This window comes from Podarcis erhardii, assembly GCF_964252035.2.
Source record: "Podarcis erhardii genome assembly, chromosome: Z".
In the NCBI taxonomy this organism is placed as follows: domain Eukaryota; kingdom Metazoa; phylum Chordata; class Lepidosauria; order Squamata; family Lacertidae; genus Podarcis; species Podarcis erhardii.
This window is the reverse complement of record NC_138504.1, coordinates 23,228,437-23,254,723: the sequence shown is the minus strand read 5'-3', so window position 1 is coordinate 23,254,723 and position 26,287 is coordinate 23,228,437. Positions and strand designations below refer to the sequence as shown.

The following is a 26,287-nucleotide window of genomic DNA, read 5'->3' as shown; positions in this document are numbered from 1 at the left end:
AAATAGCTAAAGTTAATTCAGCTACAGTTGAATCAGAAATGTCATATTACTAAAATAGTACAAAAGAACCCCCTCCTTCTGAAAGGGAACTTTCCAAGAGGGAAAAGACATCAGGAAAAAATGAATGCAAATTCTCTAGCTACAGATTATGCCCATCAACTGCATATGTATGAATTCTTCCATTTACATATCTGTTTTCAAGATGTGTTGGAGGTTTATGGCTTCCTTATTGCATGATTGACAGTTCTATAGATAGTCTTTGCAGAGGTAAGCTCAGTGAGGCTTACTCCCACATAAGTGTGTACAGGATTACAAACCTAAGCTAGTTTCTCTCATGCAGAAAATGTGATGTCTTTGTCTAAGAGGCACATAGATGCACCCTGAGGCTTCTTCTATATGGGATAAGGGGCAGGATCACCCACTAAAAACTGGTGTGATGTAGTGGTTAGTGTTGGGAATCCCCACTCAGCTGTGAAGTTTATTGGGTACCTTTGTGCCAATCACTCTCTCTCAGCCTAACCTACCTCACAGGATTGTTGTGAAGACAGAATGTGGAGAACCATGTGTGCCACCTTGGGGAAAAGAAGAAGAAGAGTTTGGATTTGATATCCCGCCTTTCACTCCCCTTCAGGAGTCTCAAAGCGGCTAACATTCTCCTTTCCCTTCCTCCCCCACAACAAACACTCTGTGAGGTGAGTGGGGCTGAGAGACTTCAGAGAAGTGTGACTGGCCCAAGGTCACCCAGCAGCTGCATGTGGAGGAGCGGAGACGCGAACCCGGTTCCCCAGATTATGAGACTACCGCTCTTAACCACTACACCACACTGGCTCTCAAAAAGGAGGGATATAAAGACAGTAATAAATAAATACCAGTTGTTGGGGTCAAACAACAGGGCAGTATGATTCAAGAAGGCTTGGAGTGCTAACGGAGTTGTTTTTTCTCTAAGAAGATCCCGGGTTCAGATCTGGGCACAGCTATAACATTGTGATTTGTTTATTTATTCCATATAATTTATATACTCCTATTTCCCTCCCAGAACTACAATTCCCACAATGATTTAAGAATAAATCTCTCTTCACATTCTAAGAAGAATGTGTTCAAAAAGAAAGAGAAGACTGAGAACAGCTCTTGCTGTATGTTCTTCATAACTTATCAGTCCATTGGTCCATCTAGTTTAGCCTTGTCTGCTCCAAGGGGCAGCAAATGTGGTGCTCTTCATATATACCCATAGTTGGACTACAACTCCCATGATTCTTGGCCATTAACCATACTGGTTGGACTGATAGGAACTGTAGTACAAAATAAATAAATCTAGAGGGCACCATTTTGGGTACCCCCAGTTTATGATCACTGATTGCAGCTCTCTGGGGTTTCAGACAGGAGTCTCTCCCAGCCATGCCTGGAAATGCCAAGGATTAGAACCAAACTAGATGTAACACTGATGGGGTTTTAAGTGATTTAAGATTTTTGTTTTTAATTCAAATAGCTACCATGGAAAAGAGGAAACAGGATTAAGACTGTGATATGCCAGGATATGGGTTAATCCTTTCTCTTCTTCCACCATGGCCCTAATGATGCTCACACCTGGAAATTAATTCATTTATTTATGATTACGCTTATATTTCACCTTTTCCCCAACGAGGTCAAGGAAGCATACATGGTTTGCCTCCCCCACCCCTGCCTTTATCTTCACAACAACCTGGAGAGGTAGGTTAGGCTAAGAGATAGTGATGCAGAAAACTCACCCTCTGAGCTTCATGTCTGAATGGTGATTTGAACCCAAGAGTCTAACTGTTTTAGTTCCGGGTGGGCTTACTCACAATTACCATCTTGCCTCGTTTAACCCTCATAATAGGGGAGGAGCAATATTGAATACCATGTCAATGGTATAAATTGTAACAGTTCCACTAGTGCGTGAGAACACAAAAGGGGGGGGGGACAACACTGTAGATAGCTTTAGGCTGCAATCTATAAAACAATTGAACAGTTGGGTCTGTTCTATTGACTCGAATGGTGCAATGTTAGCTTTAGGCAACCGTGCTACATTAAGTAGCTTATAGATTGTAGGCACATTTCTAAACCTTAAAATACTACCAGACATAACACCAATATGTGCTTTCCTTCCACATTTTCCTTATGTTAATATGAAGCTGACAGCAAGTAAACCATTAGATTCTTACATACGGCAGATGCGAAGAGTTTGCAAGCTTGGGTAGAGAGGGAGGTGGGGAAGACACCATAGCACAACCTTCACCAACCCTAGAGGGAAGGGCTGTAGCTCAGTCATAGAGCATCTGTTTTACATGCGGCAGGTCCCTATATTAAATTCCTGGCATCTCGAGGTAGAACTGGAAATGTCCTCTGTCTGAAACCCTGCTGAGTGATTGCCAACCAGTGTAGGCAGCACATTGAACTATATAGGCTAACTCAATATAAAACAGCTTATTACTTTTCCTCCGGATGTTCTGAGCAGTGGAAGGGGGTTGAAGTTCAAAAACATTTGGAGGGCACCAGATTGGCAAAAGCAACATAGCATCTGAAGTGGACAGACTTCTTCCCCTACCCCAACCCCCCAAAATCACTACAGCAATATGTTCAGAGAAACATTCTCCATTTGTAGGTGTTTACTTTTGTTTAAGAGTTCAGTATTTCAAAAATATGTTTAATCGCTTGTTTCCTTCTCATGGATCCACTAATTTCTTCTTTTTAAATCACTTGACTGTAATTGCTTATTCCAAACTACTTTGAGGCCCTCTGGTTGAGAATGAGTCCCAGATCTGCTAAGCAAATTAGTAAAGCTAGTTTAAACTTTTGTTTATAACCTATCACATGCAGGCATTAACTGAGTCTGTAGAGATAACGTAGAGAGCTGCCATATGCTGGATCAAACCATTAGTTCATCTGGTTCTGGACTATCTACTGTGACAGGCAGTGCTGTTTTTCTAGACAAAGAGGTGCTGGAACTCACCATGAACACCCCCCTCATTCTCTTATAATGGCAATGGCACCCACCTAAGAGGTGATGGGTCTGAGTTCCAGTGAGTTCCATCTGGAAAAAATCCCTGGTGAGAGGCACTGGATAGCCATGGTTTCTAGCAAGAGCCTTTCCCTCTTCTACCTGGAGATGCTAAGGATTGAACCTGAGACCACCTGCATGTCATGCAGCTGCCAATGTCAACATACACTATGTAGCCAAATCCAAGCACAATCAACAGACAGAACTAGGAAACATAATTAAGGGTGGGGAAACTACAGGGGAACCCCCAAAGTAGGTCAATGATGACTTGAGCATGCTTAGTGCCAATGAAATGCTAACTGACTGCCAGAGGGCAGGAAACTAATGGGGGGGTGGAACATAGTATCCTGAATTACTACAGACTGAATGACTGAAATGCCCTCTGTGTGGGCATTGGTCCAGAAGTTGCAGCTAGTGCAAAAGGTAGCAGCTTTATTGCTCACTGGGGCAGAATATTGTCATCATGTTATGCTGCTGCTGAAAGAATTACACTGCCTACCAGTTAGCTACCAGGCTAAGTTCAAGGTACAGATACTGGTGTAAAAAGCCTTATTTGGCTTGGGACCAGGATTCCTAAAAGATCATCTAAACCATGGGTTGGCAAACTAAGGCCCGGGGGCCGGATCCAGCCCAAATGCCTTCTAAATCCGGCCCGCGGTTTGGGAATCAGTGTGTTTTTACATGAGTAGAATGTGTCCTTTTATTTAAAATGCATCTCTGGGTTATTTGTGGGGCCTGCCTGATGTTTTTACATGAGTAGAAGGTGTCCTTTTATTTAAAATGCATCTCTGGGTTATTTGTGGGGGGTAGGAATTTGTTCATTTCCCTCCCCCACCCCCCAAAAAGGTCTGAGGGACAGTGGACCAGCCCCCTACTGAAAAAGTCTGCTGACCCCTGAACCTTTCTGTACTCGGCTGATTACTGAGCTCTGCAGAAGAGGACCTCCTGGAAATATCATCTCATCAGGAGGTCTGTTCCATACAATGCAGACATCAGGCTTCCAGGGCTCAGCCACACTTTCACTTGACCCATATTTTGATTGTAGTATGTACTGATTAATTTCCCTGGGTCCAATACCTTGTTTAGTTGTTCTGCGACTGTGCCTTGTGAAGACCAGATCTTACTCACTGAACTGGATCTTGTCAGATATGCGGATTTTCCTTAACTGAGCTTCAATTCTGTGGATAAGATTGGGTTTTTGCAAGGCACAACTGCGGAACAAGATAGTTTATATTGTTAAATCACTTTGGGGTGTTTCATGGGAAGTGAAATCGATTCATCAATTAGTAAATGGGCATGACTGTCTGGCCAGAGTCTGAACAGAAATCCTCCACACTGCCAGCATTTTGGTGCAGATCTCACTTGTTTTTACTACCTTTGGGCATTGAGTACTTCTAATACTCAAGAAAAGGGATTTTGAACAAAGAGTACAATCTAATAGAGCAATAATTTTAAGATCATCCTTTTCATATACTTTTGGCTATATAAAAATGGCCAGTGTAGATCTTCATATTGAGTTAATCTTACCTTACCTAAGCTCAGACAAGCCTTTATGGCTATCTCCTTTCAGACTATGCTATTGGCATGATTGATTGCCAATATCCTCAGACTCAGTATAGATGCCTTTGTGGAACTGCTGAGATAGGTTACATATTGTTTTTTCTTTGTACTTGGAACCCCACTTTAAGTTTCTGGATATCTTTTTATTGTGGTTATACTCCAAAAGGTATAAGCTAAGAGATACTGTTATCTATTGTTAGATAGTGCCTTTTGTGGCCGTGTGTGTGTGTGTGTGTGTGTGACTTATAAGTTGTCTCCTTTTGAACAGTTGCAAAGATCCATGCAAAGGTGCTTTCAAGGATAGCTATAAATTGTCATGGCGATACCCTGATTTCATTATAATTTTATTAATCATTCGATTTTTATCGCTTGTTTTTCTTGCCCCTTGTTCCATTGTTTAACCTTTATCTTTGATTCTGCCTTTCATTTACAGTTTTATATACAATTTTATAGTATTTTCAGTATAGTTAAACAATCAATCTGTGAGTGCTTAGAAAAAGATGCTGTGATTACTAATTTTGTGCCTGCGGACCACAATAAAGGGGTGTGTGTGTGTGTGTGTGTGTGTGTGTGTGTTTACTAAGACCCAGCATGGGTTTCTTAAAGACAAGTCATGCCAGAGGAGTGTAAGGAACACCACAAACACAGATTTAAGTAGAGCATGCACAGAGTGATTCAGAATAAAACATCAACTCAAAATACAATACAATACAAAGATATAAGGCAAATCTAGAGTTCTGTTCATACACCTATCAACTGTCACCTTAGCTGAGCAATAATGGATTCTATCATATGGTGCTATCAACTTCTTTGTGAGAAAGTTGCTTGGTAGTTACATGTCTCCCTACCTTGCTGTCATAGTCTTTTTAAAAAACCATCATAATATAATAATAATAATTTTATTTACGGCCATAGGCCCATACAGGTAAAAACGACACATAAATAACAACTTGTGCACGTGGGGAAAACAGCCGCTAAAACACCACTATAACAGTAAAATACTATAAGATAGAATGGCATACTACGCCTTAGTTAGCTTGTAGTGCTCCTTTGGGTAAGGATGGCGACCAGGAACCTTGCTACTTTCAGGGTCGTATGAGTATCCTTATCCTGCAAGATTTGGGCAAGGTGGAATTTTGGTGGGGTACCCTCTAGTTTCTGTATGATTGGTCCCAACAAATTTGCCCGTGGCACATTGAACAGGGGGCAAGTGAACATAATGTGCTGGAGCGACTCCGGTGTCTCCTTATCACATTCGCACATGGCGGGGGCTTGGCCCTTTGAGAATCTATGTCTCAGGATGTTGGAGGGAAAAACGTTGAACCTCGCTTTGGTGAAGGCCAGTCTATGGGCAACAGTCGAAAGGGAGGAGAGGTGTGATGGAACGCAGTAAGTTAATGTGATACCAATGTTCTGAGGCGAACAAACACCTCCCCCCAGCATATAATTTCGCTGTAGATCGATGTCATCCAGTCTTTGGCGGATCAGTCTTTGAGCAGTAATTTGGTCTAATTTTAGGGAATCTGAAGGAGAGATTCCATAACTCAGGAGTTTGGCATGAATTCTACTAGTCCAAAGGCTAGAGAATTCATCTCGCCATAAGCATTGGACAAGGTAGTGGTTTGGTAGTCTATGCCACAATGATAACCAATAATTGAAGACTTGCTTCCACAGGCAAGTTTCTAAGGATGCGATCTTCAATTCTAGTCGCATGGCTGCGTTGCTTACGCACAGGGGGAGCATTAGGAGCCAACGTAGGAATTGATTTTGCAGTGTCTCGAGAGGAGCAAGATCTGTCATCACAGCCCAAAGCGGGGCAGCATAAGCAAGCACGGCAACCACTTTTGCCTTGAACACCTTTAGGGCCGAGGGAACATGCAAAGCTCCATCCGAAAAAAAGAATCGGAGGAGCGCATATGACAGAGTTTTGGCCTTGTTAAGTAGGTGTTGAATTTGAGCTTTCCACCCCAAATTGTATTGAAAAATAACTCCTAGGTATTGAAATTTTAGAACTTGCTCTATTTTTGCTCCACCAAGCTTCCATTCGTATAATCTCCGGCTTCTGGAGAAAATCAGAATCTTGGATTTAACATGGTTGATGGTTAATTGGTTGAGTTGACAATACGTGGCAAAGATCTTCAAAGCTCTGGTTAGTCCAACACGTGTATAAGATAGAATTACCGCGTCGTCCGCATATAAAAGGAGTGGGCAGCGGTAGTCCGCTAGTCTAGGCGCGTGTGTACTTAGAGAAGAGTTAACTAGGGGTGCTCGCATGTCGCTGATGAATAGGTTGAATAGACAGGGAGCCAATATACATCCATCATACCATAAACAGAATGTCATAAACATAATGTCATTTGTGCTTTTATGTGTTTTAAAGTTCCTCTGCCCTCTTTAAACACTTCTGATGTCTGATTTAATATCCTTTCATTGTCTATTTTAATGGAGTTTGGAGAAAATGATTGCCAGATCTTTTATAGATTTCCAGCCCATGAGAAGTTTATTGATCCATTCGCCACCCCCATAATGCCACTCCCCATTTCTCAATAAAATGTCAATCCATCAGTTGTTGCTTGTTATACTCCACATTTGCTTGAATCACTCCGTGGGCACTACTGTCTTTTCTCCTATGTACATTTTTGTGTGTGATGACTTCCTCTGTTTTGATATATGAAAAATTTTCTTTGTACTCTATGCATGAGATGACAGACAAAGCAAGCCCAGTGCCCAGTTCATTTCTGCTCCTGTTACATATTTCTAGGATTCCTACTCTGTTTCCATGGTCTGAATTACTACTATCCATCAAGGAAACAAACATTGGGATTTATCTTTCTGTGGTATAATATCTATGTCAGGAACAGGGAACCCATGGTACTCCAGATATTGTTGAACTTCAATTCCTATGAACCCTAGCTAGCATGGCTGATGGTGAGAGATTATGCGAGTTGGAGTTCAACAGGTCCTCCATCCCAGATCTTTGCCAAGGTTTGGACCTTTCTGATTTCTTACAGGCTAACACCACCTTGAATATACCACTTTTTATTGCACCCTCTGAAACATCAATCTTTAAACTAGCTCTCAGGAAGGCAGGAATCCTTTTTCACATCCTGAGTGGCTTATCATTTTTCTGCAGAACTTGTGTTCATTATTGTTTCTTTTCTAGCCCTCCTTTGGCCTTCCACTACATCCCTTGCTGCAGTCTCAATTGTCATTCCAAATTTTTGCTTTATGGAAGGGGGGCTTCCTTCAGTTTTGAAGTGTCCTCCATATACTTTTTACTGTGAAGTCCACATCCACATTTTTTGGTCTGTTTGTGCATCGTTAACCCAATCTGTGCAATGCAATCCCATGCATGTTTGCTCAGAACTTAAATGAAAGTGTGCAGAGCAAATATGGGTAACCAATGGCTATCTAGATGGTGCTGGACTTCAGCTCCCATCTGCCCTAGCGAACATGGTTGGTGGCAAGGGATGATAGGAGCTGTAGTCTCACAATATCTGGAGGGCCACAGGTTCCCCCATTTCCAGAATATAGCTTAAAGTCACATTCCAAAAGCTGTGTGTGTGTGTGTGTGTGCATGTATTTTATTCTATAAAAAACATTGCAGTCACTGAAGAAACATGCTATCAAGGTGGACCTGCTTGTAGAACCTGAATTCTTCTACTATAACTACAGGTTTTGGGAGTAGATTTCTGCATCAAAGGAACTAAATAAAATTTAGAATATAGAGATTATAAGGAACTATAGTGATAATTATGCTTCTACATGTGAAAAGAGCCATTGCTGCATGCAGAAGGTTCTATGTTCAGTCACTGACAACACCAGGTAGAGCTGGGGAAAACCTCTTATCAGAAATCCTGGAAAGCTGCTATGGGTCAGTATATACAGCACTGAATGAGATGGGCTAATGGTCTAACTCAGTATAAGTCAGTTTCCTTTGCTCCTCTGTTCCTACCCATCTGGCTAAGGTAGTTTGATGTTTGCTGGCTTAATCTTTCTGCCCTGTCTTCAACATACTGCTCACCACCACTGTATCTTTTTTCTTACTTCATATACAAATAATAAACAGGTTTTTACAGTTCTTAAAATAGTTTGTAGCTGTATTTGTAAGCTAGTTCAAGCTGTAAGAGAGGCAAGATAGAAATATTTAAGTAGATAGGTAGATTGATATATATGAAATATTGTTTATTATCATCACCTGGCAAATTCAGTTTAAATCCAATTACTGATTTTCAGGCTGCAGTTTGTGTTTTCATAAACCTCATTGCTTTCAGCTATTTTCCCCCCATGGTTTCTTCATTCTTTATGAGAGTAAAGCATGTTCACAAAAGCGCAGAATAATCACTGTGCTTTCAGAGGGTTTTTTTCCAGATGGTTTCATGAATTTGAACACACATAAAAAGACAAATAAAATGGGGGGATATTATCAAATCAACCCAGAAAAAGCCAATAGAATGAAACAAAGTCAGCATTTATGGCAGAACTGGGGAAACCTATGCTCTCCAGGTGTTTTTTGTTGAACCACAACTCTCATAATCCCTGGCCACTGGCCATATTGGCTGGGGCTAATGAGAGTCCAACAGCAGCTGGAGAGCCACTGGCTCCCCGACCACTGATTTATAGTTCTGGTCCCTGGTAGTTTTCCTGCTTAATCTCCTTTCCTCTTTCCCAATAGGTATTACTGTAGATAAGCACGGCTTCATCTACTTTGTTGATGGCACCATGATTCGGAAGATTGATGGAAATGATGTGATCACAACATTAATAGGCTCAAATGGTCTCACGTCAACCCAGCCACTGAGCTGTGATGCTGGAATGGACATCACTCAGGTAGACACTAATCGTTTTTATATGTTGCAGCTGTTCCACATGGAAACAAATTTCCTTTGGTCTGCTGAAATTACATGTGTTAAGGACAGCATTTGAATAAGCATGGTGGTTTTAATCAACTTTCTCTAGGTTGTGCAGCAGCAGCCTGTAAAACTTACTTTGAGATCATCAGTATAATGGAATTGTGGGCTCATCCGGCCTTCTGCCTGTCTTGCCGCTTTCCCCTAAGAAAACTCAATCTTTACTGCTGAATCGCAGCAAACGTCAATTGGGTTTTCCATGGATTGACATATGTTCCGATTCAGTGCTAAAGAGTTTGTTTCGCCAAGGAAAGCAGTGGAGCAAATGGAAAACTACTTAGACCCATGCTTTCTAGGCACAGGACAAGTGGGACAAGTGTGGACAAAACCTAAGCTGAACAAATAAGATTTTGCTTTTGTATGTGTCTGCAATTGTTTATGTATTTATTTACTTATGGCTCATAGAATACAATGCTGTGTTAAAAATGCTGTGTTTGCAAAAATCTGTTTCAAGATTGCCTCTAGTGTGACACTGCTATCCACTGTCTCAGAACATCTGGCATGCTCACATAGAGATAATATTCTTAATGAAGGATACTGCCTTGCTATTAGATGGAGGGAAATAACTCTTAAATCTCAAGAGTTGTAGCCCTTTGGTTCATTTCCTCTTGGGCTTTGAGAGATCCAAAATGCATCCACCTCCCCCCCCCCCCCATTTATGTTTAAAAACCAAATAAACTCAGGCACACTAAACAGCCTCTTAATAAATGAAACTTTATAGAAACATTACAGAAAGCATAATGGTCAGTCAGCTGTTGCCATTGAATAAAAGGAATGGCTAGAGCCGTGCTATTGCATGGTAGCTATGAAGTATTTAAACTAGCAGAGTTAATGAGACCCTCGTGTGGCATTAAAATGGCCTTTTTATTTTAAGACAAATAGTCAGCTCAGGTTTGCAGCCCAGCTAACTGTGCCGAAAAGCCAAACTAAACGTTACAGCGGCAGCCCACACTTTGGAACGCAGTTTACGCCCAGCAGCTATAAATTGGCAGAGAAGGGAGCGGGATCCAAGCAGAGAAAGAAGAGGTAGGAGTATAGGGAACTGCCTTAAAGCAAGTCAAGCCATTATTTATTAATTATTTCAACTCGCAATTAATTCCAGATGGCTGCAGCTGCAACACTAAAAGCCCAGTTTTTAGGACAAATTAAGCACATCAATAGGGTAAGCAGTTATTTCAGGAGTGACACATATAAGGAGTGCAGTTGCTGGGCAAGGACATGTGGAGTGAGGTGGTCCTTTAGGTAATCTGGTCCCAGCTTGCTATGGGCTTTAAATGCTAAAAATAAGACATTGAACAGCACCCAGGAGCATCATGGCAGGCAGTGCAGCCCCCTCGACTTAGTCCATCTAGTACCTTTACCTTATATTTTTAGCATGGTTACACCGAGGATGGGGCACCTCCAACCATTGGGCCAAAATAGGCCCACCAGGAGTCTTAATTGGGCCCACAAGACTTCTTTCCTCAGCCAAAACAATCTGCCTACACCGTTTTTGTAGGCCAAATTAGGATTCCTAGTGGGCTTAATTTGTGTGTGGCAGTAAAGCTACAGCTGCAAAGGAACAATCAGAAGCCTTAGAACACACTCCCAGTTATTGTTGTGCAAGCAAGACTTACATTTGGCACCTTTTATATTTGGCACCAGATGCAAGTCCCCCTGGTATTGGTTCCACTCAGGAGCTCCTGAGCTGAGCTGCTGAGTAGCTGGTCTCTGTTGAAAGCAATGCTTTCATTTAAATTCAGCGCTGACTGCAAGCCCATCTTTTGGCAGGGGTATTTGCCCTCATGGCTTGAATACAACACTTAATGCTTACTCCTGATTCTTCCTTTGACGTTGAATCACTGACATCATAAGCAGCTTGAAATGTTAAAATGTTCCATCTCATTTGACATCCGTTCCATGTGAAATTGACATGGGCTGAATTTAAACCAGTTCACAATGGCGTAGTGCCAGATTTTGAAGTGCAGGGAGCTCATCAGGATAGTCCCTGGAGATTATGATGATTAAGATTTCTTACCCGCATTTCATCCCAGGGAGAGGTACAACAATTAAAAAATGAGATATTAAAATTAGATAAAACGAATTACAATCTGAAGTTACAGATAGGTAGCCGTGTTGGTCTGCCATGGGTTGTTTCTGAGATTATCTATGGCTCTCCTTTCGGCATGGTTTAGATTTTGTTGTAAGCGATGGTGTTTTCTGGTCACATCTGTTTGGATTCTGTGGCGGAAGCAGTCAATGTACAAGTCCAGTGTGGTGTTGCGTCCATCAGGAGGGGTCCATGTGGAGTCCCTTTTTGTGTAACACTTTTTCGGTGGTAGTTGGTGGTCAGTGTTCTGTTGGGAGGGTGGTTGTTGTTCTGCAGTGGGTTGTGAAGTTGTTGCTTGTTCTGCTTTGTCTTGTTGTTGTGTGTGTTGAAAATACTCCTTCAGGCGTAAACGGCGGAAAAATGCTTCCAAGTCCCCACAGAACTGAATCATGTCTGGGGATTTGGCAGGGCAGAATGACAGTCCACGTGAAAGGACTGATTCCTCAGCTGGGCTGAGTGCTTGCTGTGAGAGATTGACAATATTGTTGATCTTGTTTTGATTAGTAGCCTGTAGGTTGGAAAGGTTAGAGAGTTTCTTGTTTTTCTGTTTATTCAGTAGCTCCAGTTGAGAGTGGTAAATGTTCTGTTTTTCCTTTTGGAACTCTTGCCAAGCTTGGTGGTTCCTGATAGAGTTGTCCAATACAAGGAGTTCCTCCTTTATTAGCTTCTGTTTAGAGTAGAGAACGCTGATCAGATGTTTGAGCAGCTTCTTAGAGAAAGTGCTGCATAGTTTTCTTGCATATTCAGTGGGATACGTGGATTGTAGAGGGTTCTTAATTCTAAGACCCTTGGGTATAATGTCCAGGTTCTTGCATTTAGTAAGAAAGAAGATATCAGTCTGTACCTGTGCAAGTTTCTTGGTGAGGTTGATGGACTTCCATTTCATGCGGCTCAATGTGGTGCCTTCCATAGTTCCAGTTACAGATAGGTAGCCGTGTTGGTCTGCCATGGTCAAAACAAAATAAAAAAATTCCTTCCAGTAGCACCTTAAAGACCAACTGAGTTAGTTCTAGGTATGAGCTTTCGTGTGCATGCACACTTCTTCAGATACACTGAAACAGAAGTCACCGGACCTTTCTATATAGTGAGAAGGTGGGGAGGGGTATTACTCAGAAGGGTGGTGGGAATGGGTGATTGGCAGATAGCTGCGATGAGCCTGTTGACGACTCTTAACGACTGCAATAGGTCTAACAGGAAAAAGCAAGGGGTGAGAAGGTGAAAAATGGCTTTGTCATGTATAATGAGATAAGAATCCAATGTCTTTATTCAAACCAGGTCTCTCCATAGTTTTAAGTTTGGTGATAAGTTGCAATTCAGCAGCTTCTCTAGTCATCACATACAGCTCCCAAGTTAAAACAGTACAACGCATCATCAGAGATCTACAACCTCTCCTGGACAATGACAGTTCTCTTTCTCAAGCTCTGGGAGGAAGACCTTTCATTGCCTCCAGACAGCCCCCCAATCTTAAACAACTCCTAACCCACAATAATACTATAACCAGACTTAACACGGACACTGGCACCAGAGCCTGCAATAAACCCAGATGCCAACTTTGCTGCCACATACACCCGGACAACACCATTACTGGCCCCAACAACATCACACATACCATCTCGGGACTATTTAATTGCTCATCGTCTAACATTGTGTATGCCATAAAATGCCAACAGTGTCCTTCAGCTCTCTATATTGGACAAACAGGCCAGACCTTACGCCAAAGAATAAATGGACATAAATCCGACATCAGGAACCACAAGACAGAAAAACCAGTAGGAGAACACTTCAATCTCCCAGGACATTCTATACAAGATCTCAAAGTAGCTGTTCTATTACAAAGGAATTTCAGAAATAGACTGGAAAGAGAAGCTGCTGAATTGCAACTTATCACCAAACTTAAAACTATGGAGAGACCTGGTTTGAATAAAGACATTGGATTCTTATCTCATTATACATGACAAAGCCATTTTTCACCTTCTCACCCCTTGCTTTTTCCTGTTAGACCTATTGCAGTCGTTAAGAGTCGTCAACAGGCTCATCGCAGCTATCTGCCAATCACCCATTCCCACCACCCTTCTGAGTAATACCCCTCCCCACCTTCTCACTATATAGAAAGGTCCGGTGACTTCTGTTTCAGTGTATCTGAAGAAGTGTGCATGCACACGAAAGCTCATACCTAGAACTAACTCAGTTGGTCTTTAAGGTGCTACTGGAAGGAATTTTTTTATTTTGTTACAATCTGAAGGAATGGCTAGACAAAATATGGGACATGGAAACAACTATAGAGGGGCAAGGGCCTTCAGTCTCAGCAACTGATCCATGGGACAAGGGTCCCTGTACTTATTATGCCTGGCATACTGCCAAGCTTGTGCAGATCCTGTTCTTGCTGAAAAAAAGAGTTAACTCCAACATGCACAATGTGATTCACTGCTGGCTTGCTCCTGTCAATAGAGCTCAAGCTCTGTTATTTCCAGCAATGACCCAGATGGCCTTACAAAGTGGGCATTTGCAAATTCCAACACACACCGTTTGAGCAACTACCAACTAGTGAAAGAAGAGAACATGGGCCATACTAGTTACTGTAATGAGTTTCTTTATTGTGTGTGAAACATATATTGATGCTTTGTGCTTCATTGGCAGACATAACAAAGGTTCCGGGGTGGGGGATTCTTTTCTGACAGACCCCACCCCCATAGTGCAGTTTCCAAGCCATTCACTGCCCTGGTTGCCTCTAGTGGGTCAACGTCTTTCTTGAAATGGAATGCCCAGTATTGGACAAAGCGCTTCCACTGTGGCCTACTAGCACAGAACAGAATTGAATTGTTGCTTCATATGGTCTGGTAACAGGGCCTTTTGTGTGGACAGGCGGAGTCCCCAGATCCCGAGTGGTCCCCCCGTCATGTGGAATAACAACTCTAGACAACGTGCTATGGGATTAAATTGGCCACAACTTTATTAAATTTCAAATGTGGGTAGACCTTGGCTCAGGCATTGGGCGTTCTCCCTCCCTAGTCCCCAGCTGGGGACCTAGGGAGCATCAGGGTTATCCAGTGGGGGGGGGGATGGGCCGGCTCTGGAGAACATATGTTCAAGCAGAGATAGCCGCCCCCGTTACGCCGCCACCGCAGGGGAGAGCAATGACGACCTTTCGGCGTACGGCCAAAGCCTCCCTTCAAAAACCCCTTTAACGGGGAACCCTGGTATCGCCGCCGCAAAGAGTAAGATGGACTAAAGGATTCCGCCCAAGGCCTGATACCGCCAAAGTTGTGACGTTTTGCTACGGGAAAGGCGAAACCTGTCAATGCAGGGAAATTCCTTTCCAGCCCTTTAACAGCGACCTTATCGTAGCAGCGCCCGCATACCTGTGGAGACAGGTTAACCTGCAAAACCTATGAAGAAAAGTTAACCTGCAAAAGAAGACATTAACTGAGGGTGGGTAGGGTGGGAGAAGCTCTGGAGCCAAGTGAGGATTAACAATTAAGATCCACCCTCTATTGTGTGGGCAGGTAATCCCTCCCCTTACCTGGCCTGGTTTCCCTGGCAACACTTCCCCCAGGTGGGATTGGACAACTCGCTGGGGTAGGCGGGGACCTCCAGGTATCCCACCTGAGGGAAGGCAAAGCCTATGCTGATGGGGCCACTCCAGATCCAGGGCTGCACGCGTCCACGCAAAAGGCGCCCCCCGTTTTAAGTGGGGAGCGGTCATTTCCAGCAGGAACTTGAAAAATAGAACTGTTTGGAGATGATGTTTCTGATAATATAGCTTAAAAATGTGTTCACTTTTTAAATAGTCACAGCACACTACTGATTCATGTTCAGCTTTCTATCCTCTGGGACACCTATATCCTTTTCCACATGAACTGCGTTTTTAATGGAGACTTTTGCCTTGGCATTAGTCCAGCAGGTGCTAGTTGTTGTCATAACTTTTCAAACTTACTGAAGCAACTTTAATTGCTATGGAATGCATGCAATCAGACTCACATTTTGCTTGTGTATGATTTAAAAATATCTGACATGCTGATGTACGAGAAGAAAAGTTTAATCAGTGTTAATTTGCAATCCAGTCAAATTATTCTGTCACCCAGTGGGAAGCTCTGATCAAAGAGGTGTGTGGCCTAGGCTGTTGTTTGGAAATGGTAGCATTCAACAGATTTTTGTTCTTTTATAGCTTGGATGGGGAGCCTGTGGCTCTCCCAGGGTTGCTGGACAACAACGCCGTCATCCCTGATCACTGGTCATGCTGGCTCGGGCAGATGGGAGATGGGAGTCTAGCAACATCTGGAGGACCACAGCTTTCCCATCTGTGATTTATTGTTCTGATCTCTGTTAGTTTCCCCAAGAGAACCAGACTCTTACCTGCCTGTCAAATAAATTGATTCATTTCTGCACTAAATAACGAGCTGCTGATAAACTGTTAGCCTCGCTCCATCTTTAATGTTCATGTTATAATGTTTAGTGTGTACCCTTCAACTAAGAACATTGGTTTTAAACAAATTGTCAGAAGAATATTTTTCATTTCCATTTGCTTCCCCAGCTGGGTCCCACCTCCCTCTTCCCTTCCACAAAGCCCTGGCAATTTCAAATGCTCCTTAAGCTCTTACACTTGACTTGCAAACAATTATTGCAGTTTTCTTTATCTAGTGCTGTTACAAAACCATCAGTTTTAGGACAAGGATATTTATTTATTTATAACTAAAATTGTCTTTTTTCAGAGAGCAGGCTCAAGCCACCATAAAGTCTAATAGCTTTACTATGGCATAGGTTTCGATGATAGAGAATGATTAAAAAAACAGGATTAATTTTTTTTTTTAATCACAGCAACAATTTTGCCCACCCACCATCCCAAAATCTATTGACATTTTTTTCCTCCTGGAAGGAAAATTATTTAACACATGACATTTGTGTCAATAAAGAATAAAACTTAGTAGAGGATTTATCCTGATGGAACAGTGAAGCAGATCTTATCACCCAATCCTTTAGGTATCCCTAGCTGTGACACAGTGTGTAATCAAATGCGAAAGATAAACCTGTATCCTCTGCGTCTCAAGCAACAAGCACAGTGAGCTCAGCCTCCTAAGTTGCAATTCCTTGCTCTCCTTCCACCAGCAGGTGAAGAATTTTGTATTCTAGCAGGCCTTTTTTTTAATCAAAGGGCCCTTAATAGTGTTTTGTGTTTTTAAAAACTATCTGCATTTTAATAGATATGCTTTTATATTGCACTAATTCCATAGATAGTTTGATTATTATTTTTATATGGCTTTAGCTAGGTGTGTTTTAGCTGTAATTTTTGTGCACTGCCTTAGGTCCTGGTTCTGGGGGAAAGGTGGAATAGAAATAAACTAAAATTTCTGTTTCGTGAATAAGTTTGCAGGCAAATGAGAGCCACCTAAAGGTGAGCCAATGCCACTACCTGCCTGGCAGGTCAAATGTTATTTGGATTCCACACAGATAAACCATTCCCAGTAATGCCCCCTTCCCATTTTCCTTCTGCCCAACCAGTATATCTGGTTACATTTACATTAACACTAAGGTGGGGGTTCATCGATAGAGGTGCCCCTACATTAGGGAAGCCTCAAGTGTGTTCAAAGCATATTGTACATAGGTTATATGCATATTTTGACAGCTGGGTGGGGCCACCTAGCTGTCAATCAACTGATCTCACTATGGTGTCAAGTGGCATGGCAAGCTGTGCTTTGAGTGTCAAGCCCCACTTTTGGTAGATATCAGATGCTCTACTAATTGTTGCTTGCATCAAGCTCCTACAAAGGAAGATGCGCATTGACATTTTTCCTTTGCAGGAGTGGCTCAAATGTTGCCAGCTTGAATTCAGGTCAGCATTGCAAAGGATCTAGTCTACAAGGTCTTGCTATAATTACTGATTTTTGGCCATGCAATGCAACAGAAGAAATCACCAAAATCAAGAGACGTTGTGTGTGTGTGTTTTACTCAAAGGAAGAAGCAGGAATGCATTTGGGAGTACATTCCCAATTCTTCTTCATTTTAGCCGAGGCTTGAAGATTCCTGTAGCTGATGTTAAATATGAACTCAGGTGCATGAAAAGTAAGTGTGTTTTGCCCCAAACTGCCTGGCAGGCTAGCCTCTGGAGTTCCCAGAAGGTTGAGGTTTCCTACTTCTTCATTAAATGTTGCTAGGAAAAGGATGACTTTTTTCAGCCAGAACTTGCCGGAACTCAGTTCCAGCATCTCTCGGGTGGACCGTTCTAAGAGAACAAGGGAAGCATTTGTAGTGAGTTGCGGCACATCTTTTTCTAGAAAAAATGGCACTGGGGAGGACAGTACATGAGGCTGTTATTTTTAGTGACAACCACACATCTGGAGTAATGTTTCCTTCTAGACTTCACTGTGGCAATGGAGACGAGCCACAGCTCTACACTAAAGTGGATGCTCTGTATACAAAAAAATAAAATAAAAAAATCCCAGGTTCAATCCCAGGCCTCTCTAGGCAGGGTTTCAGAAAGGCTCCTGTCTGCAACTGTGGAGTGCTACTGTAAATCACTGTTGTCAGTACAGATGTAGAGCAATTGTTCTGACCTGGTATATGACAGTTCCCAATGCTCCGTTGAATTTGCAGTCTTAGTTCTTTGCCCCAACCTGAAAGCTTACTTGCCAGCACAGCTTTTATTATCAGACCATTAGTGTAATAATCAACAGAAATCATTTTCATGGTTGTCTAAATAAAGGGTCGCCGTTGTAAGAGAGCAGGAAATAAAGCTGGAACACGGTTCCTAAAATGGGAACATGCTATACCAGTTGCTGATCGATTCCCATAAAGCCATTTTCAAAAAACAAACAAACACATGCTACTGTTGTTCAAGCCTTCCAATTGCTTTATGGTAAGCCAAGGGGAGGTTTTAAGCTCTCCATATGCTGCCAGAACAAAACTTACAGTGCTAAAAACTTTCAAAAGGCTGTTTTGCTAAGGGGGAAACTCAGTGCTCCCATCCTTAATTATTTCTACATCTGAAAATATTCCTTGCTTTTATGTATGGGTCTGAATTATGGATGCTTGTGATTGATTGATTGATTGATTGATTGATTGATTGATTTCTGTACCACTTAATATATTAAAAAAATATTGTGAAGTGGTGTGCAGAAAACCGAAGCAGCAGACAACTTAAACAAAATATTACAAAAAATACACAGTTACATATAAAAAATGTTGCACTGACACAGTGTTACTAGTATATATAAATAAATATCCATTCATTTTCCTTCTGACACATCCCCCCTTTCAGCCTCTGAGTTCTCACCCAGGGTTCAAACACACTCTCAGTTCACACACAAAAGTCTCACAACAAGAAGAATTCTTGCAAACAGCAGACATCACCCTAGTCTGCCACTCCTGACTTGCTTTTTATCATAATTTATTGTATTTAAACTGTGTAAAATATGTAGGTGACAGCTACCTGAGGACATTTGTTATTAGCTTTTGTGTTGCCAGGCTTATGAACCTCCTAGGAAGAAATAGTTGTTCCCACTTATTGCTATATTAGTAGAAGAATCTGACCTAGGTAAACTCACTACTTAAACTCTTCAGGTAATTAAAAACTGTGATTTTGTTTTTCACTCGTATTGATCTGTCTCATGTAGTACTGTACTGAAAATCCACCCACTCACCCCAGGTTGTTGTTGTTTTACAATTCTGCATTAATTAATGATAAAAGATACTGTATTTGAATCTTGCTAAAGAGACAGAGCAATGTGTGAAATTATTGTGGGTGGAGTGCAGAATTTATGCCATGGTTATTTACTTTTGAGGTAGCTGTGGATATTTGTGAGTGTCCTTTCTTGATTCTACAAATTATTTCACCAGTGGGTCTGCAGTCTTTAGAATTCCTGCATTCCTACACTTCAACTAAAAGCCAGGGGGAGACATCGTGAGGTGACCTCTCCCATGGAGCTATCTTCAGAGCAGGAAGCGTGGATAGCTGGGAAGGCTGCAGAGTGCTGAAGAAATATTAGCCAGAAAGAAAAATGGAAATATCACCTTTGACCACCTCTCAACAGGGATGTGAGCTCAAAAGCCCACACCCACTGAAATTCTAAAGAACTTCTCGAGTGATGTGAGGATAAGACAGATAAATGGAAGCTTTTTTACAGAGTTAAGAGGAGGGGGGAGAGCCTTAAAAAATTGGAGGACAGATTTCATCACAGCAGTAGTCTCACAGAAGCACCAAGGAGACATCAGGAATCTTGTTCAAACAATTTGCATAATAGTAATTGATATCATGTGCTTCTGCCTGCCTTCGCCTTCCTGATTTGCCTTGAGAGTCTTAATGGTAGTATGAGCACTTTTATGATACCATATTCATTTCTTTATAATATTCTTCCATTGCTTTTTAAAAAAATGAGTTATTCCTATGTAAAAGAAAGTTTACTTTGGGGAAGAAGTACTTAGCTTGGTTGACATTTTGCCTGGAAAAAATATTGACTGTGCATCAGCCAGTTTCCCCCCTTCCTCTTATCTCCAGTTGATCTTATGGAATAAATTATCATAATGCGTGCTGCAATAGATCCTTGTTTGTTGTTAATGTGATGCCAAGAAAATACATTGTGTTTGTTGCCTCCTGACATTATAATTAAACATAGATTTGGCATTTTTTATTTTGTTTTGCTTCTATCTCTAAATTTAGAGTAAGGATTATTGTTTCTTCATTGAGCAAATAACCAAGGGATGGGGAATTTGAGGCCTTCTGTGTGTTGTTGGACTCCAACTCCCATCAGCCCCAGCTAGCATAGCCAATGATGATAGGAGTTGGAATCCAGCAACCTAGGAAGGGCCACCGGTGCCACATCCATGAGTTAACCATATATTTTTCATTGGTTATATGAACGTCATGAATAAAATTAGCCCTGAGTTGCTGAATGTATACTGAACATTTTTTTGCATATGTTGATGTCTTCTATTAGAGGCAGAACATATTTCATCCATTTGACCTTGTCCATTCAGACTGTGTATACCATAGGAACACAGCCTTACACCAAGTCAGACTATTGAACTACTTAGCTCAGCATTGCCTTCACTAACTGGCAACAGCTCTCCAGGGGTTCCAGGCAAGAATATTCCCCTGCCCTATCAAGAAAAGCCACAGATCAAACCTGGAACCTTTTGCTCTCAAAACACTGAGCTTCTCACTTATCAACAGTTTTGAAAAGCCTGGGATTTTGTGATGTACTAGCCCTGCATAGTTTCCTTAAAATATGTATAGTGTGTGGGGGGAAATGAAACAGGTGTCTTTAAGGACTAGAATCTGTTTCCAGCTGGCTCGCCCCATTCATCTTCCTCTCAAAATATCACCACCACCTGCCAGAATGGTGAGCTCAGCCACATTCATCTTAATGCCAGATAGAAATATTTTTAAAGAAAATCCCCTGGATGAAAAGGACAAATTTAATCACTTAATGAGTACTCTAAATTTTGTTGTGCACCCATTGTAACCAAGCAGGTTAAGGCATAATAATCTCATTAACCTCACTTTGTTAAAACATCAATTATCTAAGTACAGTATAGCAGGTTTCTTCAAATGTCTCTGTGCAGGAAAGATGGCAGCAGTTGCAGCCCAGTGTGGCTGTGGGTGGGTCAAGGGGTAGGGCAAAGATTTCCCATGCAACCAGCTGGTGGCAACATCAGCCTTGGCTGGCCACGCGGAACACCAGGACTTCAAAATTTGAACTGGCCAGTCACGGCCAAGCTAGGGGACCGTAGTGTGTGGCAGACCTAACTGAAGCCTGGCTTCACTCAGGTCAGCTTGGCAATTGTCAACAGATGTCCCACTCATTCACCCTGCATGTTTTGGCCCCGCCCAAAAGAAAGTGGGCAGTGCATGTAAAAGGTAAAGAAAAAAAAGGTAAAGGACCCCTGGATGGTTAAGTCCTGTCAAAGGCAACTATGGGGTTGTGGCACTCATCTTGCTTTCAGGCCAAGGGAGCCAGCATTTGATCACAGGTAGGGTTGTGGATCATGTGGCCAGCATGACTAAACCGCTTCTGGCACAATGGAACACTGTGATGGAAACCAGAGTGCACGGAAATGCTGTTTACCTTCCCGCCACAGTGGTACCTATTTATCTACTTGCACTGGTATGCTTTCAAACTGCCGGGTTGGCAGGAGCTGGGAAGGAGCAATGGGAGCTCACCCCATTGCGCAGATTCGAGCTGCAACCTTCCGATCGGCAAGCCCAAGAGGCTCAGTGGTTTAGACCATAACACCTCCCGTGTCCCTTTACCTTAGTGTGTGTACATGACCTTGCTGTGGGGTTACTTTCTCGTATTTGGAGCCAAGGAGGAATTTGCCTGAAGGCAAATTGGACCAGCTTGGAGGTTCTGCCTACCTCACAGCTACTGTCACAAGTTGCCAGAGGAAAATTATGTTAGGTTGGATCCTTAGTCTAAGCACAGAGAGAGTGGGAAGGTGCCTGACCCCTCTATTCATGATCAAAATATCAAGGTAAAGGAGTCCAAGGGAAAAGATTCTGTCCAAATGCCCAGAGGGGGGGCTCATAGTAGTACAATTACCCAAATAGCACCCTGGAGGGATCACCCATATTTGATGTGTTTCATATGAGACCAGCAACACTTGTCTTATGTCAGAATATATTCTTTTCCAAACATTTTTATTCTTGTGGAAATAATCATATATTACACTGCTGGTGCCTCTTGACCAGCATTTTCAGCTTGCCCACACTGCTTATGACAACTTGAACAGCAGCAAGCATGTTATGGAAAAATTGTGACTGATGTTGCCTGACAGGATTTGTTTTTGCTTATTTGCATGAGTTGCTTGAAGGATAATAATTTGCCCACCTTAATAGGGGATGCTGTGGAACTAACATGCTTGAATGTCAGAGGAAAATAAATTATGTTTGCTATCAGTGTTTTCATATGAACACAATGGGAAAATGTATCCATGTTGCACTAATGGTGTTCTTTTTGCACTCAAATAATTATTCCCCCTCAAAAAAGCCTTAATTACAGCAGGAAAATAATGACCCTTAAGCACTTTGGTACATTTCTGTAGCCACCCTGTTTGCTGTCACAGATCACACAACAGGCATGAGTAAGAAGCTCCTAAATTGCTTGATGGAAATAAGCAAGCAGTTATTCCATTGTGTTAAGTTTTCAAAGCATCACACTTAGGCCTCACCTACTCTATATATTTAAAGCAGTATCATACGTCTTTAAACAGTCATGACTTCCCCAAAGAATCCTGGGAGCTGTAGTTTGTTAAGGATGCTTAGAGTTATTAGGAAGCCCCATATTCCTCTCACAAAGCTACAGCTTTTTCAGAGTGATTTAAGAGTTGATCCCCCTTCCCAAGGAACTCTGTGAATTGTAGCTCTGTGAGAAGAATAGGGATCTCTTAACACCTCCCAGGGCCCTTAACAAACTACAGTTCCTAGGGCTTTTTGAGGTATGATACTTCTTTAAATGCATAGTGCAGACAAGGCCTAGGGCTGAGGAGCCCAAGGTTCAAATCCCCAGTTAATGATGAAGCAAAAATGATCCATGTGGATCATTTTGTATTTCTGCTACAGTTAAGAAAGAAGGAGTCGATCTTGGACTGTTTGGACCTCGGGGGAGGCATTGCCTCATCCAAGTCCCTTGGCCGCTTTCCCATAGTGGAGATAAGGAGAAGTATCCGCAATAATATCTTAATGCACCTTAGAGAGTGTTGTAGAAGGCAGAGGAGTGGTGAGCGAAGGGATGTGGGTGGAGTTCGTTGCTAACTTACAATTCTCAGTCATTTGTCCAAGCTTCTCTCGTCTCTCGGCTCCGGAGAGGCGCTTAAACAGGGGAGTTACTCTTCGTGCAGCTTAAAGATTTTTCTCCAACATCTAGCTCACCAGGAACAGGCTGACAGAGGATGGTGAAGGGTTGAGGGTCCTTTCTCTGGCGACTTTCTCTTGCCCAGCGAGTCAGTAAAACAATAAAACAATAAACTAAAACAATAAACTAAAGGCAAAGAGAAGCGCGGAGGTGATAAAACAGCCGGTAAGACGTTAAAACTGAGAGTTTAAAACCAAGAAGTGGCTAAAAACTACTTAAAATCTACTTAAAAACTACTTAAAAACTTAACTAAAAGCAGAGGACTCTGACTAGGCTACTTTCTCCGTCGCCATCTTGGAAGTCATTACCTAGAAAAGGGAGCTCTTCCTGTCTCCTAAGATCGGCACACTTTCAGGAAAGGTGCTGTTGGTATAGGGGGAGGAAAGCTGTATGGAAGTATCCAGAGAAAGACAGACAGACAGAAGCCTCAACCCCCCCCCCAAAAAAACCCACACAATTCTACTTCTTTGTGTGTTTCCCTAACATAAAACCTTTCTCATTTCAAATCTCCAACCACACTGCTTGGTTTTCTCTGATATCTATGCTGAATCACATTACTCCTCATTAAAAATTAGGCCTTTATTAATTATGACTTACATAACGATTCTGAGCCTTCTTTGTTCCTTTTCCTTTAATTTTCATTATTGAATCCTTCTGCTTCCCTTATCAAAACTAGGTCAAAAATTATACCCAAGCCAGGAAGAGCCACCTTGAAACCATTTGGTTTTGGCTTAGATAGGTTGCAAATTAACTTTCCTCCTTTTTCAGTTTCTCTAATGCTGCAAAGTAAAATCCTACTATGGGGAAAATATATTATTTAACGGAAACATTATATTCTAATTTCGCAAACATACTTTTGGGCCATTCAAAAAAATGTGCCACCCAGCCCCCTCTCTCTTGAAGTTGAAGCTCTCACAGTGCGACCATGCAATGTCAACCTTTCAGCAACAAACTCACAAGAGAATAAAAAGGGGGAAATAGAGAGTATTGTATTTTAACTTAAAACAGCCAAAAATTTATCCAGACCTACTTGCTTAACACTGGAATTATACGTTGATTAAAAGTGGTGTCCTTTCAGTCTAAGAGATTCATGTTCACATTTGAGTTTAACGCAAAGGCACACACTTGAGTATTGGACATCAGGGAAAGACATCATTCTGCTCAACCTTGAAGTGCCCAGTTCATATTTTAGATTCCCCCCCACACACACACGCACTCACACTCTTTCACTCAGTCTTTCCTAGTTTATAATTGGAACACTTTTCCATGAACAGCTGCTCCTCATTTTAATCAAAGAGAAACATAGGTAGCTCTGAACTCTGATCAGGGAACACGCATATTCAGAAGTTACCCAAAGATATCAATGGACCAAGATAATAAGCTTTCATTCCCAATTAACCAAAACTTCTGTGTTGTTCCAGCACAGGCTTCAGTGGGTCATGGGGATAAATTCTCTTTTTCCTGCTTTTAATGAGAAGAGGAAGTAACCAGATTTCTCTTGCCTAGAGGGTTCCTTTGGTCCTGCTGTCAGAGAGCTGTCAACCATCCAGATGCCCATTGTCATGGGCCCATTGGGGCCCATTGTGGTGTTTATATCAAAGTTTGCTAGGAAGAATAATCTCTGTAATCATAATGACCACCCTGGGTTCCTGAAATCAAAGTTTGGCTCATGCAATAAGCAGATCTGCTCCTTTTGTACAGTACCTCAGAACCCAGAAAATAAGTCCAGAAAAGGCATAACTAAGAGTAATGTATTCTGTCTTCATTTATTTCAAAATATGGCAAGTTAGCAGAGTTAGCCCAAGACATTTTTCTTCCTGAGGCAAAGGATGAGATGCCTCCAACCAGGCTGGCAAGTGAATCTTACTTTAGTACCGGCAATGGGATAGCATCCTCTTCCACACCTGAGAATATTCAGCTCACTTAGGTGGGACAGGGCATGCACAGCTTTGTCCTTCATCACTTTACCATCACTCCCTGTCCCTCAGCAACTGCTGCCTGAGGCAACTGCCTCACTCACCCTAATGAGAGGGCTGGCCTTGTAAAACATCTTGCTGTGTTGAGGGCCCTCAAGCTCACACTGCTTAGTGGTACCTTGGACTTCAATCCCAAAGTCTGGGCCTGGGCATTGGACAAATTTGAGTCAAGATCAAGGGGTCAAAAGAGTGTCAACTGGAAGAGAGTTTATTTATGTTATTATTACATTTTTTCCCTATCTTTCGTCCAGATGGCACACAATTTTTCCTCTCGGTAATTTCCATGGCTGAGTGGGAATTTGAACCTGGGTCTCCCATGTCCTAGTCCAGCTTTCTAACCAGTACGCTATACTGACTGTCCACAACTTTGGCTTGTGCTTCACTGACCTGATTTCACCCACAGGCACACAATCATCCTACTTGGCCAAAAGTGGAAACCATGGAGAAACTACTTCTTTGACTCTTGCTTTATTCCTTCTTTTTTGCAGGTTCGCTTGGAATGGCCAACAGACCTTGCTGTCAACCCACTTGACAATTCGTTATATGTTCTGGACAATAACATTGTGCTGCAAATTTCTCAAAATCAGCAAGTGCGCATTATTGCCGGCCGACCTATTCACTGCCAGGTGCCAGGCATAGATCATGTTTTGGTCAGCAAAGTGGCAATCCATTCAACACTTGAGTCGGCAAGAGCCATAGGCGTATCTCACAGTGGAGTGCTGTACATTGCCGAGACTGATGAAAGGAAGATCAACCGCATCCAACAGGTTACAACTAATGGTGAAATCTCCATCATAGCTGGAGCTCCATCAGATTGTGACTGTAAGATTGACCCCAATTGTGACTGTTTCTCTGGTACGTATTAAACGAGGGTGCAGAATCTTTTGGTACAA

At 42.1% G+C, this 26,287-nt stretch overlaps 1 protein-coding gene across 12 annotated transcripts in view; it reads left to right on the top strand.

The window, feature by feature from the left end:
• TENM1 (teneurin transmembrane protein 1) overlaps nucleotides 1–26,287 on the top strand; it is a 404,140-nt gene that overhangs the window by 327,700 nt on the left and 50,153 nt on the right. For all 12 annotated transcript variants that reach the window (XM_081847832.1, XM_081847839.1, XM_081847838.1 and 9 more), the window contains 2 exons: nucleotides 9,252–9,406; nucleotides 25,883–26,249. In XM_081847832.1, coding sequence (XP_081703958.1) covers nucleotides 9,252–9,406; nucleotides 25,883–26,249 — 522 coding nt within the window. The remainder of the gene's footprint in view (nucleotides 1–9,251; nucleotides 9,407–25,882; nucleotides 26,250–26,287) is intronic.